Source organism: Grammomys surdaster, unplaced genomic scaffold, assembly GCF_004785775.1.
Source record: "Grammomys surdaster isolate TR1022 unplaced genomic scaffold, NIH_TR_1.0 1036, whole genome shotgun sequence".
NCBI lineage: Eukaryota > Metazoa > Chordata > Mammalia > Rodentia > Muridae > Grammomys > Grammomys surdaster.
Genome location: NW_021605455.1, coordinates 1228397 through 1254528, shown reverse-complemented (window position 1 = coordinate 1254528; position 26132 = coordinate 1228397). Strand labels below are relative to the sequence as shown.

Here is a 26132-nt window from a genome sequence, read left to right as displayed (position 1 = left end):
TCCCACCTCCCACCTCCCACCTCCCACCTCCCACCTCCCACCTCCCAATAAGGCTATGTTGAGATAGCAGACTCTGCTGCTACTGCATTGGGTTTTTTTTACATGACTTTTAGGGATCTGAACTCAGGTCATCAGGCTTGAGCAGCCTGAGCCATCTCCCCAACCAAGTTCACCTTATGTTTATGACAGAGTCTCTCACTGGCTTAGAACTCACCTAGCTGTCTAGGCTGGCTGTCAGTTGAGTCCCAGGGTTTTAGCTTTCTCCCTTCCCCAAAATGTGCTGAGGTGATCAAGTCCTCATGCTTGCTTATGCTTTCTTCCCAGTCCCCTCCATAGACTTTTCATGGTCCTTCTACAGCACCAAGAAAGGAGCTTTGGAATCTTTATCTTAACAAATTAGCAAAAGATATAGGTAAATAATGAGTAAAAAACACTGACAAAGACCAAATCTATTGTTTTAAAAAATTATTATATGCCATTTTATAGCTGGAGAAGCTACAATGTAGGCTGGACACAGCAGTGCATACCTTTAGCCCCAGCATGGGGAGGCAGAGGCAGCTCAATCTTTCACTGTGTGCTTGAGTCTTGGAACTGAGCTCAGACTGCTGAACCTCAGGCCTGGTGGCAAGCACTTTACCCACTAAACCACTTCCTCAGCCCTCAGACATGTTTCAATCTATTTTACATCACTTATTTCTTCTTATGCCAACACCACACTGAACTATTAAAGCCCATTAACCAATACTACTGAGTGCTTCAACTAAGAAACATTGATTTATCTGTCAATTTATCATCTGGCAGCTTCAAAATCTAAGGTGTGTCTTGGTTGGCCACTCCACAAGGAAGAGAGACAAGTTTTCTTTCCCTGCAGTTGAGTAATTCAGGGTTGCAAGCTGGACCTGTGGTGTCTGTGATGATTCTAAGTTTAGTCGTACTCTTCCACCATCAATCTCTGTTTTGGCCAGCTGGAATCAAATGGCACTCTGAGCAAGACAAATCACTCTCTACCCTTCTTTTAAAAGACTTGTTTCTTAAATTTTCAGCAGGCTGCTGTAAAGTCTGCCCCACATATGTGGTCAGCCAATCATCTTCAACACCATTTAAAGATATGTTGAGTTCCCCTATGTAGTTCACTCCTTGCTGGGACTCTGGTCTCACTTTTCAGTGCTATGTTTGTCCAAAGCTCTGGCTTGTGGTACTTCAGGACAGAGACAGTGGGTTCTGGAACTTTAGCTATCCTGCATAAAAGAAAACCTACCAGACCACTCACTGTCTTCTCCCACCTGGCAAATGCTATCTAAATCTGTCTGCTCTCCTTTCTCCATCACCTTATGCAGCTGCAGCTCCATGCAGGTCATTAAGTGTCACAGGATCACTCTGAAAGAAGACAGACCTTGGCTATGCTAAATAAAAATCGATTCTTCCTTGCATTTTCCTTTGATTTCTCTTAGCAAAGCTTTACACTGTCATATAAAGATCTTCTATCTTTTAAGAAAACTGTATTCCTGGGTATTTTAGTTTTACAGATGCAATTATTTTCTTATCACTTCCATTTGTCTGAGCTGGTATTTATAAAAAAATTACTGGCTTCAGACAGACAACAAGTCTCGTTGAATTTACTCACTTGCTTTTTCCTATGTCAATCATGTCACGGAAAGAATGGTGATCCACTCCATCTTCCTTTTCATTAACTCACTGAACTGATCAGTTCCTCCACTGAAATAATGAACTGAGACAGAATAATAGATATTTTTGTCTAGTTACTGATCTTAGAGAAATTAAGGTCTTCTGTAATTAAATGTATGAATGCCATCTCTTTTCTTCAATGTCCTTAATCAGATAGACTACAATCTGCTGGAAGTCTAAACAGACTATGAATTTTGTTAAGATGCTTTTGACCTTAACCTTTAAGCTTCACTGTTGTTAAACCAGTGAGTTGCAATGATTAAATTTTGAAAGCTACACACTAATTTTACACTGTGAGTATAGTATAGATTATACTCAAACACCTGATCCCTTCTTTGGTTTGGCACAGCCATTCTTTGATGTTGAAAGGCCCAAAAGGGCACCTGTCCCCAGTATTTTTCATGTCTAACTTTAAATGTTATCACAATGCTATCTGAGATCCTCATGGATGTTCCCTGACTTTGAACAGTTGAAAACTAACAACGGGACTCCCACAAACATATAGCATCCTTGGCCATGGAAATGATCTAATATCAAGTCTAAAAATGGTTTCTGGGTTTATTTTAAGCCCTTTGAAAATTATGAACTTTTACTTAAAAAAAATATAGCTAATGTTGAAAAGAGTACAAAGACTTTAACTTTAATAATACAGCATATGGATTTTCTAATTTAATTTTCACATATAGTTTTTAATAATTCAAAAAATAGTATCCCAAATTGAAAAAAATCCTAATTAAAAATGCATCATTTTTATCTTTCAATTTAGATGCAGAAAAATCTGAAATATACACCAGACATAAGACAGGGACCATAATAAAGAATGGATTCTTATAAAAGTCAAAGTACACATTTTTGCAATGCTGTAATTTGGTTGTAAAGAAATGCTTTTATGGACCTGAGAGATGGCTCATTGAGGAAAGCAGCATCAGGTCAAGCCAGATGACCTGCTTTCAAACCCTAGGATCTACACAGTAGAAAGAGAGAACGAACTTCTGTAAACTGTCCTCTGACTTCTACATACCTACTCTCCTTCAAATACGTGTTTTATAATATGATAACAAGTGTTCTAAAATTAGCATACCACCAAACAGAAATCAGCTCTTATTTATACTGCAAGGGTTCCCACACAGAGATCAAAATGTTTAGGTAGAGCACCTGTCTTCTACATCTGTTAATGCAAATGCCATAAACCACCATATACAGGCAATAAGGAAAAAGCTTTCTAGTTATTTATTTGAGATAATGTCTCACTACTTAGCTCTGGCTGGCCTGTACTCACTATGTAGACCCAGGTTGGTTTCCAACTCAAGAGATTCACCTGCCTCAGCCTTTGTAATATCAGGATTAAAGATATGAACCATCATGCCTGGTTTGGGGAAACTCTTCTATATTATTTTTTCAATATATGACAATATACTAAAAGACAGCTTTAAAAGAAAAAGGCCAGGATGAATGATTCAACCAGTGTCTCCTAACAAGTTTTAAGTCTCATTTCAGGATCAATTTCGCAAGAGTGTCAAAGTGACACTTCCTACAATATGTCCTACAACAACCCCAAAGCAGAGCTGTTGAATAAAAATTAAGCTAGGGCTGAGAAGTGCCTCAGTTGGTGAAGTGCTTGCCACTCAAACATGACAGACTTATGTTTAGACCCTAGCACCCACAAGCCAGGCACAACAGCAGACACCTAGAAAGACAGACAGGTCATTCTGCAACTTACTGACTCGTCAAGTCTTGCTGAATCAGTGAGCTCCAATTCAGTGAAATCTGTCTCAAAAATAAGGTAAACAGTGATTCAGGAAGACATCCACTGTCACTTCTGTCTTCCCTATACCTGAAAACACAAGCATTTACACACACATGCACACACACTATGGTAGAAAGATGGTAATAGAAGGGAATCCCAATTAAAGATGGTATATCATAAAATAGGCTCTTAATAGACACTTCTATGGTCAAATAGTTTAAGTTGCTAAAAAGCCACAGTTGCCTTTAGATGCCTGTGATGTCCCTCCAATCTGCATTTCCCTTTGTCCCCAGCTATCAACTTGGAACTCTCAGTTCCAAAAGAAGACAACACATGTACCAAGCTGGCCCTGGCGAAAGCCCTCCTATTGCCCAGTACTGTTCCCCAACAAGCTCTGCTCAAACTGTATTTCCTAAAGCTATCAGGAGGTTTCTAGTCATGTCCAGTCACGCACACGTGACAAATACCTTTAGAAATCAAATTTTCTGCCTGCTATAAATGAAAAATTTGTTCCATATTTAATTGTACTCCACCTTCCTCAGGACAGTTCAGGTGTCACTTTTACAGCCTGCAAGCTCAGGACTAACAAACAGGAAGGGCTCTGATTGACAAGGTAAGGTGAGACCTTGCAGAAGGCAAGCATCCTAATGCTGACTTAGTAGCTCAGGGACTAACCTCTCAGGCTGTTCTGCCTAGACTATGCAGACCTAAAGTTTGACCTAAAGCTGTTCCTTTCGATGTAACTTTCACTATCTTGCTATCTATCCAGCCCCTTGGATGACTCTTGCACCTTTGACCCATCATATCTAAAAAGGCAGGCCACTCTCATCATGACCTTTCTTTACTATAATACTATGAAGGACAGCTCTGGCTAGCCTTTCACTTTTTAGGCTTCTCCAAGAAGTCAGGTACTAGTTCACACATCTCTCAAACCTCAGCAGACACCTAACAAATTGAGAAGCCATTCTGAAGACCTTCAGTTTGAAGGGAAGGAGGTGTACGATCATAGATCCTACTTTCTCCAAGCAAGTTCTCATGCTGGGATTCTCCTCCTGAACCCATTTTACACAGTCTACGCATGAGGGACACGTTTAATTATAGTAACCCTTGAGCCATCAAAATGACTCAGTGGGGTGGGTAAAGGGGGCTTGCTATCAAGCCTGATGACCTAAGCTTAACACCTGGGTCCCCTCATGGTTAAAGGAAAAGGCAAACTACTTCAAGTTGTCCTGACAGTGGACACAGAAGCCTCTAAGTACTCTCCTACAGACAGGAAGGGAGACAAATACTACTCTTAGATGATACCTTGAATGATAATGATCTTCCCAAAATGTAGTTAGCCATACAGGAATGATGTGGGCAAACTGAAATGGCTCCAGTTAAAACTGGAAACAGATTAAGGATATTAGGAAAACAAAAGGTTTATCACTACTACTTTAGCTAGAATGAGTTTATCACTGAAGCCAACACAATAAATTATGGCACAAGAAGAATCATGCTTTTTGCCCTAGATGTTAAAAATAAGTATTACAGGGGCTACTTAATCTGGGAATAATTCACTAATTTTTATAAATGAACAAACATCCTAAGGCAGGTGTATTTTCTCTGATGAAATAATGATTAAAAAAAAAAAAAAGTCCTGTGCGGGCTGGGGCAATGGCTCAGTGAGCTATAGCATTTGTTGCAAAAAAAAAAAACAAAAAACAAAAAAACAAAACAAAACAACCCAAAAACAAAAACCAAAAACCAAAAACCAAAAGCCAAAAAAAAAACATGAGGGCCTGAGTTGGAATCCCCAGAACTCACATAAAATACAATCCAGATACAATACAAGCATCTAATTCCAGAGTTCCTAAGGAGAAATGGAAGGCAAAGACAGGAAAATCCTGAACACTTGTGGACCCAGCTAGCCTGGCATACACAATGGAAAAAATAAGAAGTCCTGTCTCATACATGGTGGAAGGCAAGGGTGTTACTTGAAGTTGTCCTTAACCTCCACACAAATGCTGTGGCATGTAACTGGCGCACACACACATGCACATGCGTGCACACATACACACACACACAGAGTTCTATGCCTGAACGTATTGTATTTATAAAGGACTTTGTGTTGTAACAGGAGACCCCCTTACAAAACCTAAAAACCATAAATGTAGGCATCTGGAAACCATGAAAGTCTCCAAAGTGCCCTTTAAAGTACTTTACAGGATCCTTAACCACAACTCAAGCACTTTCACAATTTATAAACAGAACATATAAAACTGTAATTGCATGCTAAAGCTAATAAAAGGTATCATTACTTACAACCTCAAAGTTCTACTTTTGAATTTATAGTTTCATTGATCTCATTGGTTTTACAAATAAACTACATATTTGAATTAAGTTAAATTATATGCAACACAATGCTGCCTACCAAGATGATGGGTAGTACAATTTAATACATATTCTCTTGAAAAACATAAAAGAAAAAGTGGAGACATAGAATACATATGAATGTTTAAAATAAACCTTATTCATGGCCAGTGCCCTATAGCTTACAACTCTCACACTAATTCCAATAGGCCAGAAACTGGACTGAGAGAGTCCTCACACCATAATACCAAGCAAGGAAGCAATAAAATAGCAGCCACACCCACTGCACTGCGCTCCACTTCTCAGTACTGAGTAAGCTAATTCAAAGCCAGGCAATCTAAAGCAAATGCAGAAATCCCCAATCAGAACCAAACTTACCCCATCCCCATGCACAGATGAGGACTTCTCTTCTGACATGTTTAAGAAAAATAAAAGAATACCACAGTTTGGGTTCCAAATGACTTCTTGTGACTATTCCAGTTTGCCCAGACAAGTAAAAAGCATACGAATAGGAAGCCAGAAAAGAAGTTGACAATCTAAACAAAGTTCTTTCTATTTTCTCTGTTTAAAGTTTAAAAACTGCAAAAATAAAACCAGTCAAACAAATAAACAAACAAAAAATAAAAAAAACCACCAAATATCAATCAATGACCACACTAGAAAGTTACTATCCTGAAGGGACAGAAGCCTAACAACCAACAAAGACTTCACAGGAGCAGAAAACTGGGTGACAGAAGAATGTGTGAGGCTTTTCCCCTAATAGTATATTCCAGGCTGCTGACTTTCAACCATGTACACACATTGCTTCTATGGTTCTAAGTAACACTCTCTTACATCTTCTGGTGCCACAACGTGTGTGTGTGTGTGTGTGTGTGTGTGTGTGTGTGTGTGTGTGTGTGTGTGTGTAAAAGAATCCTGAGAAAACAGACTTGTCTTTTAATTTTTTTAAATTAGATTTTGTTTTCTTTTCCTTGAAATAGGATCTTGCTGTGTTATATAACCCAGACTTTTGTGGCATTCATGAGTCTCTGCTACCAGGTCCAGTTCAAGTTGCCCTTTAACAGAAAAACTGACTTCAAAGAACACCAAAAAGCCATGCTAACTTCAGCAGCACCTGAACTACAAACTATGATGATACAGAGAAAAATATACTGTACACTGTAGCCCACCAAAGATATTCCAGAAGAGGGCATGGGATCCTGTTACAGATGGTTGTGAGCCACCATGTGGTTGCTTGGAATTGAACTTAGGACCTCTGGAAGAGCAGTGAGTGCTCTTAACTGCTGAGCCATCTCTCCAGCCTGAACAAGAGGTATATTAAGGAGATAAGAATTAAATTGCCCTAAATCCTATTTAAACATTTAACTGTATTAACTCTAAGAGTTAAAGTACACTTTTACATATAATATTAGGAAAAGATTATAGAACATTTTTTTCTTTCCATCCATAAATAAATACCACTAAAAATTTAGTTGACCTCTCTTTTAAAAGTTTCATAATCATTTAAACCTAACATTTTAAATACACTCTTCATCAAACTATGAATATACTTATTTTTAGTTTCTCCAGTGAGTCTAATAGAAAGTTTTCTTGATTCATCAAGATGATGCCTAATTCCTTCTTAAACCTAAGCATGTACTGTGTAAGGAGACTTCCTATCATAGGGCACCTTTTGGTGTATGATAAACTTCACCTTGTCCTTCAGTAATTATCTGGGTTTTGTTGGAATAAACCAATGAACTGCAGTTAGCATCTGTAACTCTGCATTTGTCTACAAGTGAGATCAGTAGAGCTGTCTGTTTTGCCATTCCTGTTCAACTGTGGAATAAAACAAGTTGGGTAGTTTTCTTTATTATCAGAGTTCAAGAAACAGGATTTCAAACTTTTCTTGCCTATAGTAAAAACCATTGTAAGAACATGAGAAATCTTTCACTGTTCCCTTAGAATGAAAGACTAAAAAAACAATTACATGATCAAAGCCCTTCTACCTCAAGCTTGGAAAAGTGAATTCTGCATTCCTACATTCATATGCACAACGGCTACAGCCACTATGACATTGCAATGTTAGGTCTCACAGTAACGTGCTATATTTTATAGCTCAGCCCCATCAGAGGTTTTAATTTTGCTTTATTTTATTGTAGCTAGATTATACTAAAAGGTTTTTTGTTTATTTGTTTTTTTCCCTGAGTCAACTACCATTCTGATTTTATGACCAAGTTTTCTCCTCTTCCCAGATCTTAAAGATGCAGATGTAAATATTTCCTGTAACTCAATTGTTTGGCCTAGGCTTCGAGGTCCAGTTCTACATGAGTTGCTCTGAGCCACCTGTGCTACTGCATATCATGGTGCAAACAGGCAACTAGTGCTGTTAATAGTGCAGTTTCCACACCTCTGAACCAGCGGGAGGTGGAGGAGCAAAAGGATAGAAAACCAGGACTGCCCCAGGCAATTTTAATCCCATTCTAATATTAGTGGGGCAAAGGGCACAAAGGGGAAAGTGTTTCAAGTCAACAAAACAGGTATTTTAGCTGTAAACACTTGCTATATTTTAAGCCAGCATGTTTTCCACCAATTGACCTTGTAGTTTTAGGCTTCGAGTTTCAGTGAATGTGGTTAAATACATTTTATATGATATTTTAGATAACTGTTTAAATTGGGCTTAGATTACCTATGAAATTCTTTTTCAACTCTCATCTCTCATCTTCATATTTACACTAAATGAGGTGACTGAATTTCAATTAAATTTATTGTTTAAAAATATTTAATAGTTAAGAAATGACTAACTGACTTCTACTGAGAAGTTTTAAAATATGCACCATCAAACTACAATGTAAGAAACTATAGTTTCTTTCTTTTTTTGACCAACAACAATCCATACAAACAAATCTACATTTTAAAACAGCACACTATGGTCACAGGGCATGGCGAATTAGGCTGGAATGACTGGAAGCGTCTTTCCTGTTGGTTAGCTTTCACAGTACTAGAAGGCAAGGGAACCACAATAATGACAGACAGGGCCAGACATGCCCATGGGCAGGTGTAGTAGTGGCATGAATGTCATTAGACAACCAAGAGTTTTCTGATGTGTTCCACAGAAGAAACACATAGCTGCTACTGTGACTCTGGCCCAACCCTACGGCTGGGAAGCTCACAGGCTCCAGGGGTGAGCTCATTACTACTGTTCTACTAAACGGACACAGGATCAAACTGCCCTCCAAGTCTCTACATCAACACCCATGCCACTCTCAACCCTCATCAGACTTTCTGCGTGGAGCCGACATTGGCTAACTTACAACTAACTGGTCAATGTGTAAAGAATGAGTGTCTAGCCATGAGGGATGATCAGCATCACACTCACCCCAAAGCTCAGGGACTGCTGTGGAAGAGGGAGTGGAAATATTTTAAGAGTCAGGGATTGGGAAGGCCTGGATTAAAAGTGTCTTCTAACATGACAAGACTACTATACTTATGAACTCACACAGCTTACATACCCACACAGGATTTATACAAGATCAAGGCAGCTAACTCTCTAGGGAGTGGGGAGGGGCTCACAAGTCCCCACCCCTACTGAGCAGCTATTTACAGATAATGTCTTCTGGAAGAGGGAAAGTCCATTTTTTTTTAAGGTATGGTCCCTTGTGGGTCAAGCATGCTTAAGTGGATGTCCCACACCCATGTGTATATGAACAGCACAAACTCGATCAGTGGTTTTTTTTTTGTTTTTTTGTTTTTTGTTTTTTTTAAGAGCACAAAGTTGGAAGCCAGTGAGAAGGGTGTAGGGGTAAGTCTGGAAAGATTTGGAAAAAAATGGAAGGTGAAACAATCATTGCATAAATTTCTCAAAAAATAAAAATATATTTTTTTAAAAAAGTATAGTAAATCAAATAAGCTTCTAAACTTCAAGTAAATTTTGACAGTAAAACTAAGGTAATATTTAATTGGGTAAGAGTACATTTCAAGCAAAATACAAAAGCAGGGAAGCCATTCCTATATGGTGACCTCTCATATAATATAGCCCATGGACCACTCCTCACCAGTTCCACTCTGGCTCACTCACTCCAACAGCAGTGGAGACTTGGATCCTACTCCTATTCCAGACTCCAACCTCGAGACCCACCTCCTCTCAGAGACAGCAAGCTCCAGGGACAGTAAGAGACTCTCAAAAACTACCATGGAAAAGTGATCAGAAAAGACATGTCAATGTCAACCTCAGGGCCCCATGTGTCCACATGGGTAATAAGCTCACAAGCAGCATGTACACTGCCATGCTAGTATAACATACCTTCTACAACCCTAACATTCTCGAGAGGCTGAAACAGGAAGTTCTCTAGTTCAAGGTCACCCAGGGAGAGACAGGGAAAGAGCTAGGGATGTCACTCAGTGATAGAGTACTTGGCTAACACGCACAGGCCCCAATTTGTTTATCTCTAGCACCATAAAAACAAAAGCAAAACCAAAAACAAACAAACAAGCACCCCTGTAGAGATAAACAAAACTAAGCTGCCTTCTGAGTCTTCTGATTTTAAGACTTTTCAACAATCCCATCTTTCCAAGTCACATATAAGTACAGTCTCAAGTCTGCACAGCATGCTGTGGGTCCTTGCTACTTCAGAGTCACCCTTACCATTACTAGTCCCTCAGGTTATACCCAAAAGACATCTGCCTACAGAGAATGAACTCACCAATGCTTCTGTTCCCAACTTCCACCATCTCCATCCCACAGTGGTTTCTCCTGACTAATTTCTACGCTCTACCAAATTTCTAGTCTCTACTAATTTCTAGTTTTCACCAAAGAGACTCCCGAGAGGCTTCCCACGGCTTCCTCTGGATAGAGTCCCTGGACATGGTTCTTTCCTAATAAGTATTATACTTGGAAAATTATTTAAGTCTCCCCTTCTTTTATAGCAAGCAATTCCAGTGCTTACCAGCCAAGCAGTGGACGCTTAAATATTTACAAACAAAAACACAACTAAACACACAATAAAAACCCAACAACTAAAGCTTGACTTAATCTTAGCCAACCTGCGATCAGAGTCCTGTGCTCTCCACTTGTCCATTAGTCCAATCTTGTTCATCTTGCACTAGACTGTGACAATGTTACAACTGACTTTCAGAGTTCTATTCACCTAAATACACAGACTCACTCACATGCACACAGCACCACTTCTTCCTCCTCCGCACTTGTCTACTGTCAGTAAGATATTAAGATATTATCTTCTAAGATAATCTTTTTTAAAATGCAGTTAAAAAAAAAACAATCCTTATTTGATCCTTTGTTATTTAGTCAACCATTTAAACTTCTCCAGCTCCCTAAAATGCTAAGGGAACTCCTTCTCCCTCCTTTATTCTCCCTCCATGTGAGTCCTTCAATGCAGGAAGGCAATCACTACAGTGGAATCCAGACGCTGGCCCTTTCCTCCAGCTATACTGTCACAGTGAGTTGCTGCTCCCTAAAGATCAGCTCAAACCTTACCAAGCCAAAGCAGCCTCTTTAACCTTTAACCTTGATGCTCTCTATCCCATTACTGCATTTGTCTTCTTTTGAGTTCATTACTATTTCAAACTATGTTCACTTCTTTAATGGGTAAATCTCCCTCAGCAACTTTATATTTGCTCCCCACTACACCCCCATTTGTCTAGAGAACAATAGGGTACACACACCAAGCACTTCATCATCATATGTAAAAATAAACCAAGATAAAAACAAACTTAAGATATACATGAAACAAAGTAAAAGAAATGGCTAGTCTATCAAACAAGACAGAAAACAAACTACTACATCCGCCAAGCAGAAAGTCTGGTGTTCCTGGGCCCCACTATCTACAGGCATCAGGTGTGCACTTCTCAAAGCTCACTAAAAACAAGCAGAACCAGCCCTCACCTAAGGCACTGCCACCACAGGAAATTCTGTCTTCTGAACAGACACATGCAGCTATAACGTACAAAGCTGTAACATACACTGGAACATACTTTCAAAACACCTGTCACAATCCTCGTAACCACTGTACTGACCTATAGAATGATTACAATTATACTAAAACTTTCAACCTCTTAAGAACAGGTCCTTCCAGTGTAAGGCGCCAGCCTGTGAAAAGACTTCCAACTACCATGCAAGTTGAGACTCTGTCTCACCTACTGTCCTTTCTTAAAAATGTGTCTCACTGGGAGTTAGCAGCCTTTCTAACTATTTACTGATTGACCAAGGCAGGAGGAAACTACTAGCCAGCACTTGTTAGCTGTAGTTTTGAATATCTGTTTAACTTCTATTCAGTGAATATTGTTTTCAGTCAGAGATGAGAATAGCATGTAACTTTAAGTAACAGAGATAAAACACTGTATCTCAGTATTGCTTAAAATTCACTACCCAAGAAAATAATCCGTAAAATACTCAAGGCTTAACAGAACAAAATAGTTTCCTTTTCTAATCACTCTGTACAGATGACGTGGAGTGCTGCAGGCCCCTCACCCAGCACAGTGCCCGCCCACTTACCTGGGTATGGTGACACACTTAGTATTGCAATTCTGAGTGCTGATGGCTTTCTCAAGCTCATCCAATCGGCCTGTTTTCTTTAGCTTTTTCACCAGACTTTTCACTGCTTTTTCACACCACTTTTCTTCCTGTCCATTCTGTTCTCCACCACCTGCTCCTCCAGACCCACCAGCTGATTTTTTCCATCCCAGAAGTCTCTTCACCACTGGCGGAGTGAATGGCAAGATGGACGACATTTTCTTACCAAGGGTAACAATCCACACTCAGAAACAGCCTGGTAAATCTACCCTAGAAAAGACATTGGAACATTATTTTTAAAGCTAACTTAAAATAGTGATTTCAATGTTACCAAATGGCACACAACAGAAATTCAAACTCTTCACTTATTTGAAGTTCTTTCTATACTGATGAAAATGCTGTCTTCACTACTTTAAATGTATTGTGGCACCAAATTCTTCTGAAAATCAAGAAGACTCAAATCTTGGGCAAATACAGTTTTGCAAACAAAATCTTTGTCAATGCTCTGAAAAACTCATTTTACTAAGGCTACTTGATAAGATTAAGGTATTTTCACAAACACCAAGTTTTTCACATTTTTAGGACTTCAGTCTATTCTCAAAAGATTTAACAAAAACACAGTCTTGGAGAATATATAGTTAAGTGGTAATATGCTTGCCTAACAAAAATAGGCTCTGGGCTTAACTGCTCCACCCCCAACAGTAAGGAGTGGAGGACATTTAAAAAAAATTTGTAAAGAAAAGGTTTTACTCAGCCTCATCTGCTTTAAGAAATCCCTTTAATCCCAACTATTTAATACCCTTTTCATCTTTATCAAATGATGTACACAGTAAAATTAAGCATATTTTTCTTCCTATATCAAAGTGCCATTGTATAATATCTTTTATCTTATACAAAGTAACAGGCTTGTAAGAGAACTCTTCCAAGCGTCAACCTCAGGGGTCAGCTATTGACTCCCTAAGGAAATGATGGGCTAATTCCTTATACTGCCACTTATCTTCCTCACTAGGAAAACCATTTGTAGTTATAAGAATTATGTGTATATTATCTGATGAGATTAGCAGTAAGTTACTGAAACACATTTTTATACCTTTTTGTACTTACCAGAATTGTCTTTTCATTTGCTTATTTTTTACACACTTAGCACCAAATTCTTATTCTATACCAGTCTCTCAATTAAAATGTCAATCAACTGACTGTTTTTAATTCTGTATACAGCCTCACATCCTAGAGTGTAGAATCCTCCCGCTCTGACCTGAAGCATTACTACTGTCCTAGGAACCTCCTTAACCTCTCTGTAAGCTGAAGTTGCTATTTTCTTAATACCATGTCTCTATCATCCTGATCTACTGCATCTATTGTTTCATGGAGTATTTCCAAGAAAGAGATAAAGATGCCAGTGAGACTAGGTTGGAACACAATTTTATACACTATTATTTACTTTTATAAATAGCAATATTGCCACTTGTTGTGATGATTAAGATATGGTACTACTTTAATTTTCCTTAAACAACAACAACAACAACAACAGAAATCTCAGATAGTTATTTTAACCCTATAACTTAGTATCCATAAGGAAAGGACAGAGACCCTCTTCTTGATCCTTATCAGAGCCTGGAATCATCTATTATCCACCATTTGCCTGCATGGGTCAAAAGAAAATTTCATGTTGTTTTTTTTTTTTTAAGTCCAAGTACAAAACAGACACTGCAACTGATTTGGACAGCTTGCCTCCTGAGTTGTTTTAAATCTAGAACAATTCCTACCCTCTGCTTTTCTTTTTCTTCATAAAACTGGTTCAGGAAGTAACACCTAGTCTCTATGTGAGTTTACATCCTTTAACTGTTTTCTTTGTGGTGTCACTATTCTTCTATTTGTACAACAGGAGGTTAACTATGCACACTTTATATTTCAACCTAAAACAAGACACTGTATGTTCTACCTGTTGTGATAGCTAGTGACAAACTCTATCAGTCTGTAGGCTAAGAACATCTTCCATCATCCTTCATGCAATATGATCTTTTAATGACGTATCTATTTATTAGGATTGCTTTCTCATCCTAGTTCATCTATTATTAGATTTAATTCTTTAAAAAGAACTTTCACTCATCAACTAGGACTGTCTGTTTATCCTAAAACACATTTATTTTATTTAAGCTAAGCCAGGTTCAATGGTAAGTATTTCATTTTAATGTCCATTATGTTTGGTTTCCTGGAGTTGCTGTCATAAATCACCACAAACACTTATAAGGGCATTTGCCACAGGGTTTAGGGTCCATCAATAAAATTCAGAACAACCTCATCTCAAGATCCATAAGTGCATTTTTTAAAATCGTTTTATCCAAATAAATTCACATTCACAGGTGTGTGTTTGGAGGAAGTCTGTGTCCATTACTGAACTGTAACTCTGATTTACTCTTGTTTCCCTATCTCTAATACTGAAAATCTTGGTTTGAAGAAATACATAGTCACTTGTATTACCTTACTATATATGGAAAAAAGCTCAAAATAATACCAACCAATCAATGTAAGTTCTAAAACTAGGATTACTAAGCAAAGTTTAAGATTTCTTTGTAGCTCTATCTACTGAGGACAATAAAAATAAAAATAATAATAATAATAAAAAAAACGCCTTGAAAGTCACCTAAAATAACCATTTTCTCCAGAGATATTAGCAACCTGATAGAATTATGAGTCACTTCTGTGACTTAAGTTTTACACCCAGCACGTCCGTGTTTACACTTACTAAGTTGTCTGTCCACCCTTGCTCTAGCTTCCTCCAGTCTGTGTTGTTTACAGCAGACAGGCAGACACCTGCACCCACTCTCACACCATGCTTACATGACCTACAGCGTTACTCTGTAACTAAGTATCTGCACCAACTTTATTTCCTGAAGTCATTCTGTATCCATTCATACAGTGAACTGGAAGACAGGCCAAATTAAAGTATCCAAACTGAACCACAAAGGTGTGTGCAGGGTGGAGATCCCAGAACATACCAGAAGAAATGTTAATTATGCTTATTTACTGTCTAGTCTACTGGTTTGCAAGGTCTCAGCACGTGGAGCTGCAGGCAGTGAAGTTCAGTGAGTGGTGCCTGCAGAGCATGAGTGAAGCTGGGTTTCCCCACCAGCAGTGCAAAGACTCACATGGAAACAAAGATGGAGAATGGTCAAACCAACTCTGAGAATGAAAAAGGAAACTAAGTGACCTACCTCACCTTATTTCAATACTTAAAAAAAAAAACTAAACTAAATAAAAATCTAAAAAGCCTTAGTAATATGGAGTGGGCACAAAGGGAAAGCTTACAACTCTAGACTAACAATATGTTCAGGAAGAGCCTAATGTTTACAGCCTACTTTCCACTAAAGGTACCAAGTCAGCCTCCTATTCAACAACTTTCAGCATGTAAATGATAAGCATCTACCACTTCCTCATTCTTCATGGCTAGGCAGAATCTCAAGCTCTTGGAGGATAGTATTTTCATAACCTTAAAAACTTAAAAAGCACCAACCATAAATTCCTATAAAGTAAACCATCTAAGCTAAATAAAACTTATATAAAAGTTACCCTGAAAGGTAAGTAGACAAGCCACAGACTGGGGCAAACTTTATAACATATACCTGACAAATGACTATAGTTTAGAATGTATAAAACTGAAAAGAAAAAAAAAAAAGCAAAGAAATATTGTTTGCTAAATAAGAGGAAAAATACAAACATTTAATTAAAGAGCATAAAAGAACATACTAGGGGGTGTTTAGTACTACCAACTATCAGAAAAATGCAAATTTAAACCCAAATGAAAAAAAAAAGGGGGGGCGGGAAAAAAACCCAAATGAAATACTGTTTCACATCATTAGGACAGTACTAAATGTTTAGGACAGTACCAGATGATGCTAAGAACAAGGGTCCTTCTGCATGCCTTTCCTTCCTCACTTACGAGGACAACACTCTGAGCTCACATCTGCCACCTCCTTTTTGTCATTAAACTTCCCACTTGTGTCTAATAACAACAACGTGACTACATTTAGGGTTTATCCAGATCATCCAAACTAATGACCCCATCTCAAGATCTTAACTTTTTTGTATGTATAAAGTCCCTTTTGCCATATAAAGTAACATTCACAGGTTCTGGTCACTGCAGCCTATACATCTGTGGGGAGCATTTGGCCTACCTTGGAAGACTGGAACACCCCTGCACTGTGAAATACTGCTGATACAAACATAAAATGGCACAGTGCCTTCCTAAAGACTCCCAGAGACAAATTTAAGAAAAAGGAAAAGAGAGGCCTATAAACTGAGTTCCATCCCCAGAAACCACACAATAGAAGGAGAAAACCACTCCTTCAAGTTGTCCTCCTTCCTATAAGCACTCCATAGCATATGCTCCCTGTCTCTCAAATAACAAATGTAAAACAAATTCTTCAAAGAAAAATAAAACCATGCCCACACACCAAAAAAGGACTTATACAAATGGAGAATATAGTGATACAGGCCTGTAATCTCAGCCCTCAGGTAACAGATTCAAGGGTAAGTTCAGCAAAACTCATTGGTGGATAGGGACTGGAAGTCAAATGGTATCGTGGAGAGCACTGACAGCTTTACAATTTACAGACATCCCCCCAAAAAATGTTGCAAGTAATATTCTGGAACTCTCCTCAGCAACACAGCAGACCGAGTGAGCAGGTAAGTTTTGCTCAGCTGTGGAGTTGTAAGGTAATAAAGAAAACAATCAGAACTTGACAGGAGCTGTTAAAACTGTCAACAAGGGTTGACTAACAAAACATAAGCAAGCACCACAATGCACCAAGCTCCACTTGACAAAAAGGCAGACATATAAAACCCCATCAGACACATGATAACCTTCATACTCCTAGCAGGAAGCAAAGGGTACTTTTGGCCCTGTTGTGTTCCTACTGTACCATAAAGTATGCTCTAGGGAATCCAACTGTGGAATGCCATGTGACACAGTCTCTTCCTAGCACAGAGAACATGATCAATTCAACCTTTGGAAGGGAGAGGTACTGCAGAAGTGACACCAGAACAGAAGTCTCAAACAAATAGCCCACAGACTAGGAGTTCACCAAATCTTCTTAAGTCACCAGTATCAGAGCTAATCACTAGGGTGGGTACTGGAAGCATGGACAGAAAAAAGAGTGCCGTTAAAGTCAAGTTGGCTTTGTGTTTATCAAAAAGACTGCTAAATTAGTAATTTCAGGAACAATTTAATATCCAACTGGATGTAGGCATTTATGATTCAAAGGCTCTGCTTCCTGGTGTGGCAGGCAGTATGCACAGGTGCATTCAAGACCATCGAGAACACCAGGGGGCAGCGTTCCAGAGCCCCAGGATCAGTTTATACACACTGTTAAGACTAGATGTGCCAATCACACAGCTAGGGCCACATAAAATACAGGAGAACCAAAGAGGCCAGAAAGGGCACATGAACAGGGAGACCAAGGTTACCAGACACAACTGCAGGCCAGTCAACCCCAAGATCTGTCTCGAAGCCACCAGCCTGTTGTGCTACTGAAAATTTAATCTTTCAGAATAAATCATCTTTCTGGGTTAGTGACTGATCTGTGTGCCTGTGAAAAATTGTTAGAAAAAGAAAAGTTCTAAGACTTTACCTTAAGTTTCTATACTTTGTGAAGTGGAAACTTCTAGTTTCTCTGGAAAGTTATGTCAAATGATGTTTTGCTGGGGCACACAGGTAAAAGGATGTCTTGCTAAAGCAAACACGTGAAAGATTGTTTTCCTGAAGCGGTCACAAGTGAAAGAATATTTTGATATAAAAAACACATGAAAAGACCCAGGATGAAGGAGTATAAATATGATCCCACAGATAGTGGGAGAAGAGCACTGAGCTTTGGTTTGGTTGTTATTCTTTGCTAACAATACACATGTATTGGTTCACCTTAAATAGCATTTTGAGCTCAACTTGTGATAAAGCAGCCACTTAAAGAAACTTGCCCAAGAACTGCTTACAATGTTCCTGTGGCAGCTTGCTGCTTCTGCCACCTCTCCTCGGGTGGGTTGGTGGGCCTAGCAGCCTCTTCATGATCCAACTACAGTTGCCGGTTCATGCCCAGTGTCTGCCTGCCTAGAGGGCTGGTCTGCAGCAAAATATAGGAGCGGCCCAAGAAGATGGAGCTTGCCCCTAAAGAACTAACCACTTCCCCCACATCCTAATAACTTTTCTCTTCCACTACCTCTGCTGGGTAGTAAGATAGAGGACAGGTTGAACCCTCATTAAAAATAGGTTGCAAAAAATCTGTGCCTACAACTTTGGGTTCAAATATCTCAGTCACAAAAATTTAGTCAAAAAACAAATGAAAATTAAACTTCTTTACCATCAGCAAAACCTCAAGAGATTCTCCTTAATATCAGAAAAAACCCAGCAGATTCTCACTATTAGGGGTGAAGATGTGAAATGAAAACAACTTAAATTTAAACCTGTTTTGGTATGTGAATCACATAACCCGTGTGGTCATCTATTAGTGTTCTGCATAGTACCAGATGAATTATGACCAATCCGGAACCAAGGACACAGTTACCAGCAGTAACTTTTCCTATCACAGTGACCAGGCTGGCTGACCCTCTCTGGATGATTTTTACATTATATCATAACATTTTCAGCAATACTAAACACAAATTACTAACATTGGGTGGTCATTATTGTACTTTAAATAAAAAGTATTTAGCTATTGCTTAAAATGCAAATGCATTGAAAATAAAATGACAAGACATGGCAATTTGTTCCAAGTTAAATACAAATGGAACAAAAATAAAACTCAACTTCTAATCATACCACAAAAACTTGAATATGTCATTTACAGAAAAGAAAGGTTTTCTTCAATAGTGTGGTAGCAAGCTCACTGACATAGAGGGTTGGGCTTTTTTCTTTTTTGTTTATTTTGTTTGCTAACATCTTCAGGAACTAAGTTCAGATGCTACCTGTTTCTAATTCCTGCAATAAATGATACTTATACAATGCAGGTTTTTAAAGAACAGAAAGACAGCCTTGATGCCAAAGACATTTAAAAACTATCTTAGTAAAACTAAGAGTCCAAGATTACTCACTGGAAAGTTTCAATTAGATAAGGTCTGACTATCCTGAGTTTCTAGCAAAGTCTTCTAATTATTAATAATTCCCTCCTAACTCTAGCAAACAGCATTATCTACACTTTACTGAACCACGATTCCTCTTTTATATAGTGTTCAACTGTTCTTTTATTAAGCCACTTTTGATGTAGACGATACCCGAAAATATGCATTCTTAAAAAAAAACAAAAAAATCCCTCGCCAAATGAGTAGGATGGTTTTTTATGCTTTGATGTTATCTTCTGGAATGTACACGTTCCATATAAAAACCCTACAGAAGATCAATCAGAAGTGCAGTGACTTTATGAAGAATACATCTGTATATGAAAATGTGGTATTTACAGTTATTTTGGACTGGATATCCATCAATATGTCATTCAAATTTTTTCCACAAAGGTCTCATACATTTTGCTGAATTTACTTATTCCTTCAAGCATCATTATTATTGAGATGGATGCTTTAAAAAAAAAATCAAACAGTTAAGGTTCTGAGAATCTGTCACTGTAGTCAGAGCAGGTGTAACATGTGTGCTGCCCTACGTTCCATTTCCAGAACACACACTTCATATTAAATACTATCCTTGACCCATAGGAAATATTAGGATTGTGCAATAATCAAATAATCAAAAATAAAAATCAAATAATCAAAAAATCAAAATAATCAAAAGCATGCCAAATATAGTTAACAAGCTCTACACATCTTTCTAATCCCATTCCCTCCAGGGACTTCTCAGGAAGAACTATCCTGTCTGCCACTGTTAACTTCTGGGTTTTGTCACATCATATATCCAAAGTTATGTACACTTTATAAGCTTATCTTGAACCTCACACTCAGGTCAACTGGTTTTCTTCACTCAATGTTGCAACTATCTGTGCTAACCTATACATAAAGAAAGATCCATATCCTTGCTCACACAGTCCATGTATGGCCCAAGCCTAGTGATTCTCTTCTTTGCAGCGGCTTGAGTTCCAGTTTCCCACTCTTAGTCCTGCAGATAGTCTGGTACATGTGCTTCTCTACACTGTATGAATGCGGTCCTGCAGCAAGCACTTTGAAACTTTAACCAAGAGTCCATGGCAAACACACTTCTCTCTGCAACCTAATGTGCATCCATGCGCATAACTCTTGAGACATTTCCCTGTCTGCTGTACTCTGCTGTTTCTCTAAAGAACCATGACCGAGTAGGAGAACCAAGGTAGCAGATCCTAAGACCTACCAATGTTAAAAATCAAAAGGAAAAAAAGACAGGTAACACTTGTTGATTCTAAGTTTGTAACATTTTAAAAACATAATAAAGCCATCACCTTGAAATATGCTATCTGCAAGGAGAAATGGTAGAGAAAACACACATGTCCAATTTTACCAAGTACTATCAAAGTACTTACACCAATTGCCAATCCTCCAGAAATCATGAGCTTTTTCAATTATTACTAATATATGACATTCTGTATTTGTAGGACAGGTTTCATATACAGGGGTTGTAATGAGGACTTTGGGGACATCTGCCACTGCCGACTATTCAGATTCTATTCCTAGAAACCTTTGGTTCATATTCACTATCTTTTCTCTTAACTCACGGCAGTCACATACATATTCCATTACATAAGCTTTATATGCCTCCAGTCAGCAAGTGATAGTTGTTTGTATACTTTCACACCAATGTGTTCAGATGTATTAGCCAGCTACTTTAAGTGTTATTTAGTGGTATGTATGTATGTATGCATGTATGTATGTGTGTGTGTGTGTATGTATGTGTGTGTGTATCACTTCTACCTTTAAGATCATCCCATGTGGTTTTCCTTGTACTTGTGTAACACAATTAACATTTAAGCTCTAGTAGCCTATTTGGAACGGATTTATACATATAGTGTCCTCCTTGATACAGTTTTTCTGACTCTTTGGTTCTTTGGTACCATATACCTGAGGCAAATACCACTGTACCTTAACCACTAAAGCTACATGCTACACCCAGGTATCTGTTTCCTATTTGCCTCTCAAGATGCCTCAGCTGCTGCTTCAGCCATCACGGCTGCCAGCGGCCACTGGCCCACTACATCCCACGAAGGAGTCTCGCTCTTTCTGGACCCATAAACCCTTCTGACTCATCAGAAGTCCTTCCTTCTGTAAGTTGCCTCCATCATAGTATTTTATCACAGCAATAGAAAAGTAACTAATACAACAAAAACTTATAGACATATTATATATATATAAATTTTTTTTTTTGGTTTTTTTCAAGACAGGGTTTCTCTGTGCAGTCCTGGCTGTCCTGGAACTCACTCTGTAGATCAGGCTGGCCTCGAACTCAGAAATCCACCTGCCTCTGCCTCCCAAGTGCTGGGATTAAAGGCGTGTACCACCACAGCCCAGCTATTTTATATTTTTTAATTTCTATATATTTATTCACATTTTTCTCATCCCTCCCTATGAGCAATTTTTCTTCATTTCATTTCTTCATTTCTATATACTTACCCTCACTGACTTATCAAACTACACATTCTATTTTAATTCTTCAAAGGGTGACTCTTAAATTTGTTTGAATGGAAAACTTGACCTCATCGGTGGATTACATTAAAAGGCATAATAAAAGTAACTTTGAATTATAATAATAAAGGATCCAGATATAGTGTCTTACACAGCAGATCTCAGCTACAAGGATGCTACAAAGAATGATCTCTTAAGTCTAGAGGTTCAAGACCAGCCTAGCACAACCCATACTTCCCTTTAAAAATACATGAATTAAAATTTTTAAAAAAGTCTCATAAGACTAAGTAAGGTAGAAGTGATACACACATACACACATACATACCACTAAATAACACTTAAAGTAGCTGGCTAATACATCTGAACACACTGGTGTGAAATATTAAAGTATACAAAAAACCTTCAAATGGAATATAATTAATAGGTAAGAAATAAACAAATACTAACTGTAAATAACTTAGAAACAATTACCTCTAGCTTAGCTATAGGAGAAGCTAAGAAACACTAAGCTAACTCACAAGGTTTTAGTAGAGCTGAAACTGGGGGTAAGGAGGGAGAAAATAAAACTGACAGAGCTATGAAAACTGATCCTTAGGGAAATCGATTCTTAAAAGTAACTCAGAGCTCTCTTCAGGTAACTGCTTCTGTCTCACTGTTGTGTGGATAAAACACAAGCCCTCACCAGGGAACAGAGTAAATGTGCACAAGTACACACTAAAGACACTCCCATGCCCTGTCCCCTGTTGGCTTCTGCCTCTTAAACATGAGTAACCAGACTTCTACCTTGATGGTCAGACTCTTAAGACTCTTCAAGAGAGCATCAACCAACCTCAGAGAAGACATACACATATGAGCCCTGAGAACTTACAAACAAATTCAGGTGTGAAACTTAAATGGGACAAGCTTCCCCCAAATCTCCTGTTTCTGTCCAGCTTTTTTGTCCCTTCTTAGTGAAGCAATCACAATTATCTTTTTTTTAAAAAAAGGCAAATAAAAACAGAAAAGGGGAGCCTCAAAAAAACTGTGGGGAGAAAAAGTCAATCATCAAGACAGAATAATTAAGACAACACCAAAGCAAGAGCAGCATGCACTCAGAGGGTGAGTAGAGAATAAGAAATCTAAGTGTAAACTAAATTTCTCCACGAAGGCAGAGATTGGGAACAGAAAAATCACTCACACACACACACACGCATGCACACACACGCACACATATACATGGCAACAGACTAAGAAGAAAAATACATAAAAACTCCCCAAAAGTATTAGCAAAAAGAGCAGAAAGATAAGGAAACAGGAGGGGCTGAGGCCCGAGGTCCAAATAGGAGCTCCAGAAATACAACAGAGGTGATGGAGAGGAAGGGCCAAAGATACCAAGAAAACCGCCTGAAACTAGTCAGATGCTTCCACATAGAAGGTCCACCAAGTGCAGTATAGGAAATGGTCAAAACCTACCTGACCCGCAGCTGGTGACAAGGAAAAGTCACAATGCTGAGGACAAAGCATGAAGTTAAGGGGGAAAAAAGCCATACAGATAAAAGGACTTTAAAGGTTCTGGTTTTCTCAAGGCAGAACTAAGTTAACTGAATGATTACTGCCAACCTGAATTTCTCTTCTCCAAGCAATAAAGTAGCTTTCACTGGTTTGCTTTAGTGGTGATCAGTGCTGTTGAGTGTATTTTCAAATGCCTCTGCCCATTTGTACATCTTCAGAGGACAGTCCATTTGAGTCCTTTACCCATCTTTTAGGGGTTTTTTTGTTCTAAAATTCTTTAAATACTCTAAATAAAAAAACCTTCATAAGATACACATTTCCAACTATAATCTCATTTTGAGAATTATCTTACACTTTCTTTTCTTTGATGCACAAACCCTTTTAACTTTCATAATGTCCAACTTACCTTTTCCACTCGTGCACGTGCCTGTGTGTCATTCACAAAACCACAGTAGTATAAAGTGGGCTCTGCTCTGCTTTGGCCACTCTTTCCCTTCACCACTTGTGCTTCTGGAAGTATGTCTTTGTAATTACTGTGATGGTTTGGAGTGTTAGAAATACTGAGACAGTCTACATTTATGTTTGGTACCTCTATCCTCAGAGTCCTCACAGTCCATCACATCAGACTAACCACTGTAAGAGCTGCCGAGCCACACATGGCTAAAGGCTACCATACCAAACTGAAGAGCTCCAAAATATAGAAGAAACTAGTAATAATAGTGACATTTCTGGAAAGTAAAACTGATGGTAGGAGGTAAGGGGGAAATTGCTTTGCACTTCAATTTCCTATTTTGTTGCTTTTGAATTTTGTACTATATGCATAACTATTACCTATGCAAAAAGATAATTAAAATTACTTTTCTTTAAGACAGATATTCTTGACCTACTACTCTCAATCTAAGACATAGCTGTACAATACTCAGTGAAGTACAAAGGTATTATCCGCTGCAGCACTATTTCTAATATCCCAAGATTAAAAGTAACTTAAATGTCCACCAACAAGAGTGCTGGTGAGATGTAAGAATATCACGCACTCTCAGGGTAAAGGCACTTGCCACCAAGCCTGATGACCTGAGTTAATCCTTAAAACTCATATATAGAAGGAGAACCAACTTCTTTCTCTAAGTTGTCCTGTGACATCCAGAAGTATATAACATACATGTGAAGGGACAAGTGTGAATTGTGAATACACAAACAATGCCCAAATGTCAATACAACCAAAACAAAATTATTAACTGACATAAAGCAACCCACAAGATGAACTTTCAAGTACAATAGCTGGCCATATCTGCTAAAAGGTGGTACTTGTCCAAGTGTGCTAGGAGTGAACTCTTTGCCTTTCCAAAGGCAGATGAGTGGTAAGGACTTATTATGTATCATCTGATTTTCAAGACAGACTAGCACTCTTACTTACATGTACATTATGCCACATTTAACTATGGTTGTACTTTCTTTTTACATTTATTCTGCTTCACCTTCTTGTGGTATTAAAATCCAGCTGAAAACTAGTGTTTCCTAGTTCCTCTATAGGCAGGATATCTCCCAGAAGCAGACTGTTTCCAAATGCCAGAAGAAGCTTTACTTTTAACCTACCTTTTCTACCATCTCTTCCTTTTTCGACTAACATGAAAAACTATGTAATCTATTTTATTTGACATGTCTATGTTTGCAGCGGGCAAAATGGACCTAACCCATGTCTGTTCTGGCAATTTATGTCACCACATGAAAGCTAGATTAGGTATGACCGCACATACTTTTAATCAAGAGCACTAAAAGGCTGAGTCAGGAAGATCTCAAGTTCCTATCTTAGGCTACATGGGGAGACTATGTCTGGGAAAAGTAAACAAGCAAACAGCATTTGGATAAAGTAGCTCATTTAGGCCAACAGCCATAAAAACAGCATGGCCAGATGAGAAAATACCTCAAAGCTTGACATTTCATTTTAAGAGAATAGGAGAAATCTGGCAAGAAAAAAATACTTGGCAAAAGTTGAAATGGAGAAGCAGGTGGTAAATACAGAAAACAAATACAGGGCTGGAGAGATGTCTCAATGGTAGAGCATTTGTCTAGCATGTAAGAAGCTCTAGGTACAGTCCCAGGTACAGAGAGAGAGAAAAACCAAATACAAATTATTCTTTTTAAAGCTACAAAGGGAAGAGAAATTTCAAATATCTTTAAATGGCAGTCCCTAACACATACGATACAATACAAAGTACTCTCTAAAACACACATGAATTTTTTACTTCAATAGAATCTGGAGCTGGGGAGCCGGCTCAGTGGGTGGAGCCCTTGCAGCACAAACATGAGGACCTGAGTCTGAATCCCCAGCACCTAAGTAAAAAGGTATGAACCAGCTGTGGAGGCTGTAAAACAGGAAGTTCCAGGTTCCACAGAGGAAATACGACAGTGATGGGTTGAGGAAGACACCCGATGTCCTTGAGGCTGTGGCCTGTGCACACACACACACACACACACCAAATAAAAAACTAAACCGAGGAGGGCTGCTGATGCAAGCTAAATGGCCTTATCTCTTCCTACAGAACCAACAAAAAGGTGGACAAGAGCCAATTCCAGAGCCAATCATGTGCTCTGATGGCCATACACACAACAATAAATAACAATGCTTAAGAGAAACTTAAGGGTAAATATGTCAACTACAACAAAAAAGAAAGGAAGGAAGGAAGGAAGGAAGGAAGAGAGGGAGGGAGGGAGGGAGGGAAAGGAAAGGAAAGGAAAGGAAAGGAAAGGAAAGGAAAGGAAAGG

General features: G+C 38.5%; 1 protein-coding gene across 3 annotated transcripts in view; it reads right to left on the bottom strand.

Annotated features, from left to right (window-relative positions):
• Window positions 1-26132, bottom strand: part of Smad2 (SMAD family member 2) — a 68342-nt gene that overhangs the window by 29903 nt on the left and 12307 nt on the right. For all 3 annotated transcript variants that reach the window (XM_028783200.1, XM_028783198.1, XM_028783199.1), the window contains exon 2: window positions 12276-12563. In XM_028783200.1, the coding sequence (XP_028639033.1) occupies window positions 12276-12511 (236 nt within the window). In that variant the 5' untranslated portion in view covers window positions 12512-12563. The remainder of the gene's footprint in view (window positions 1-12275; window positions 12564-26132) is intronic.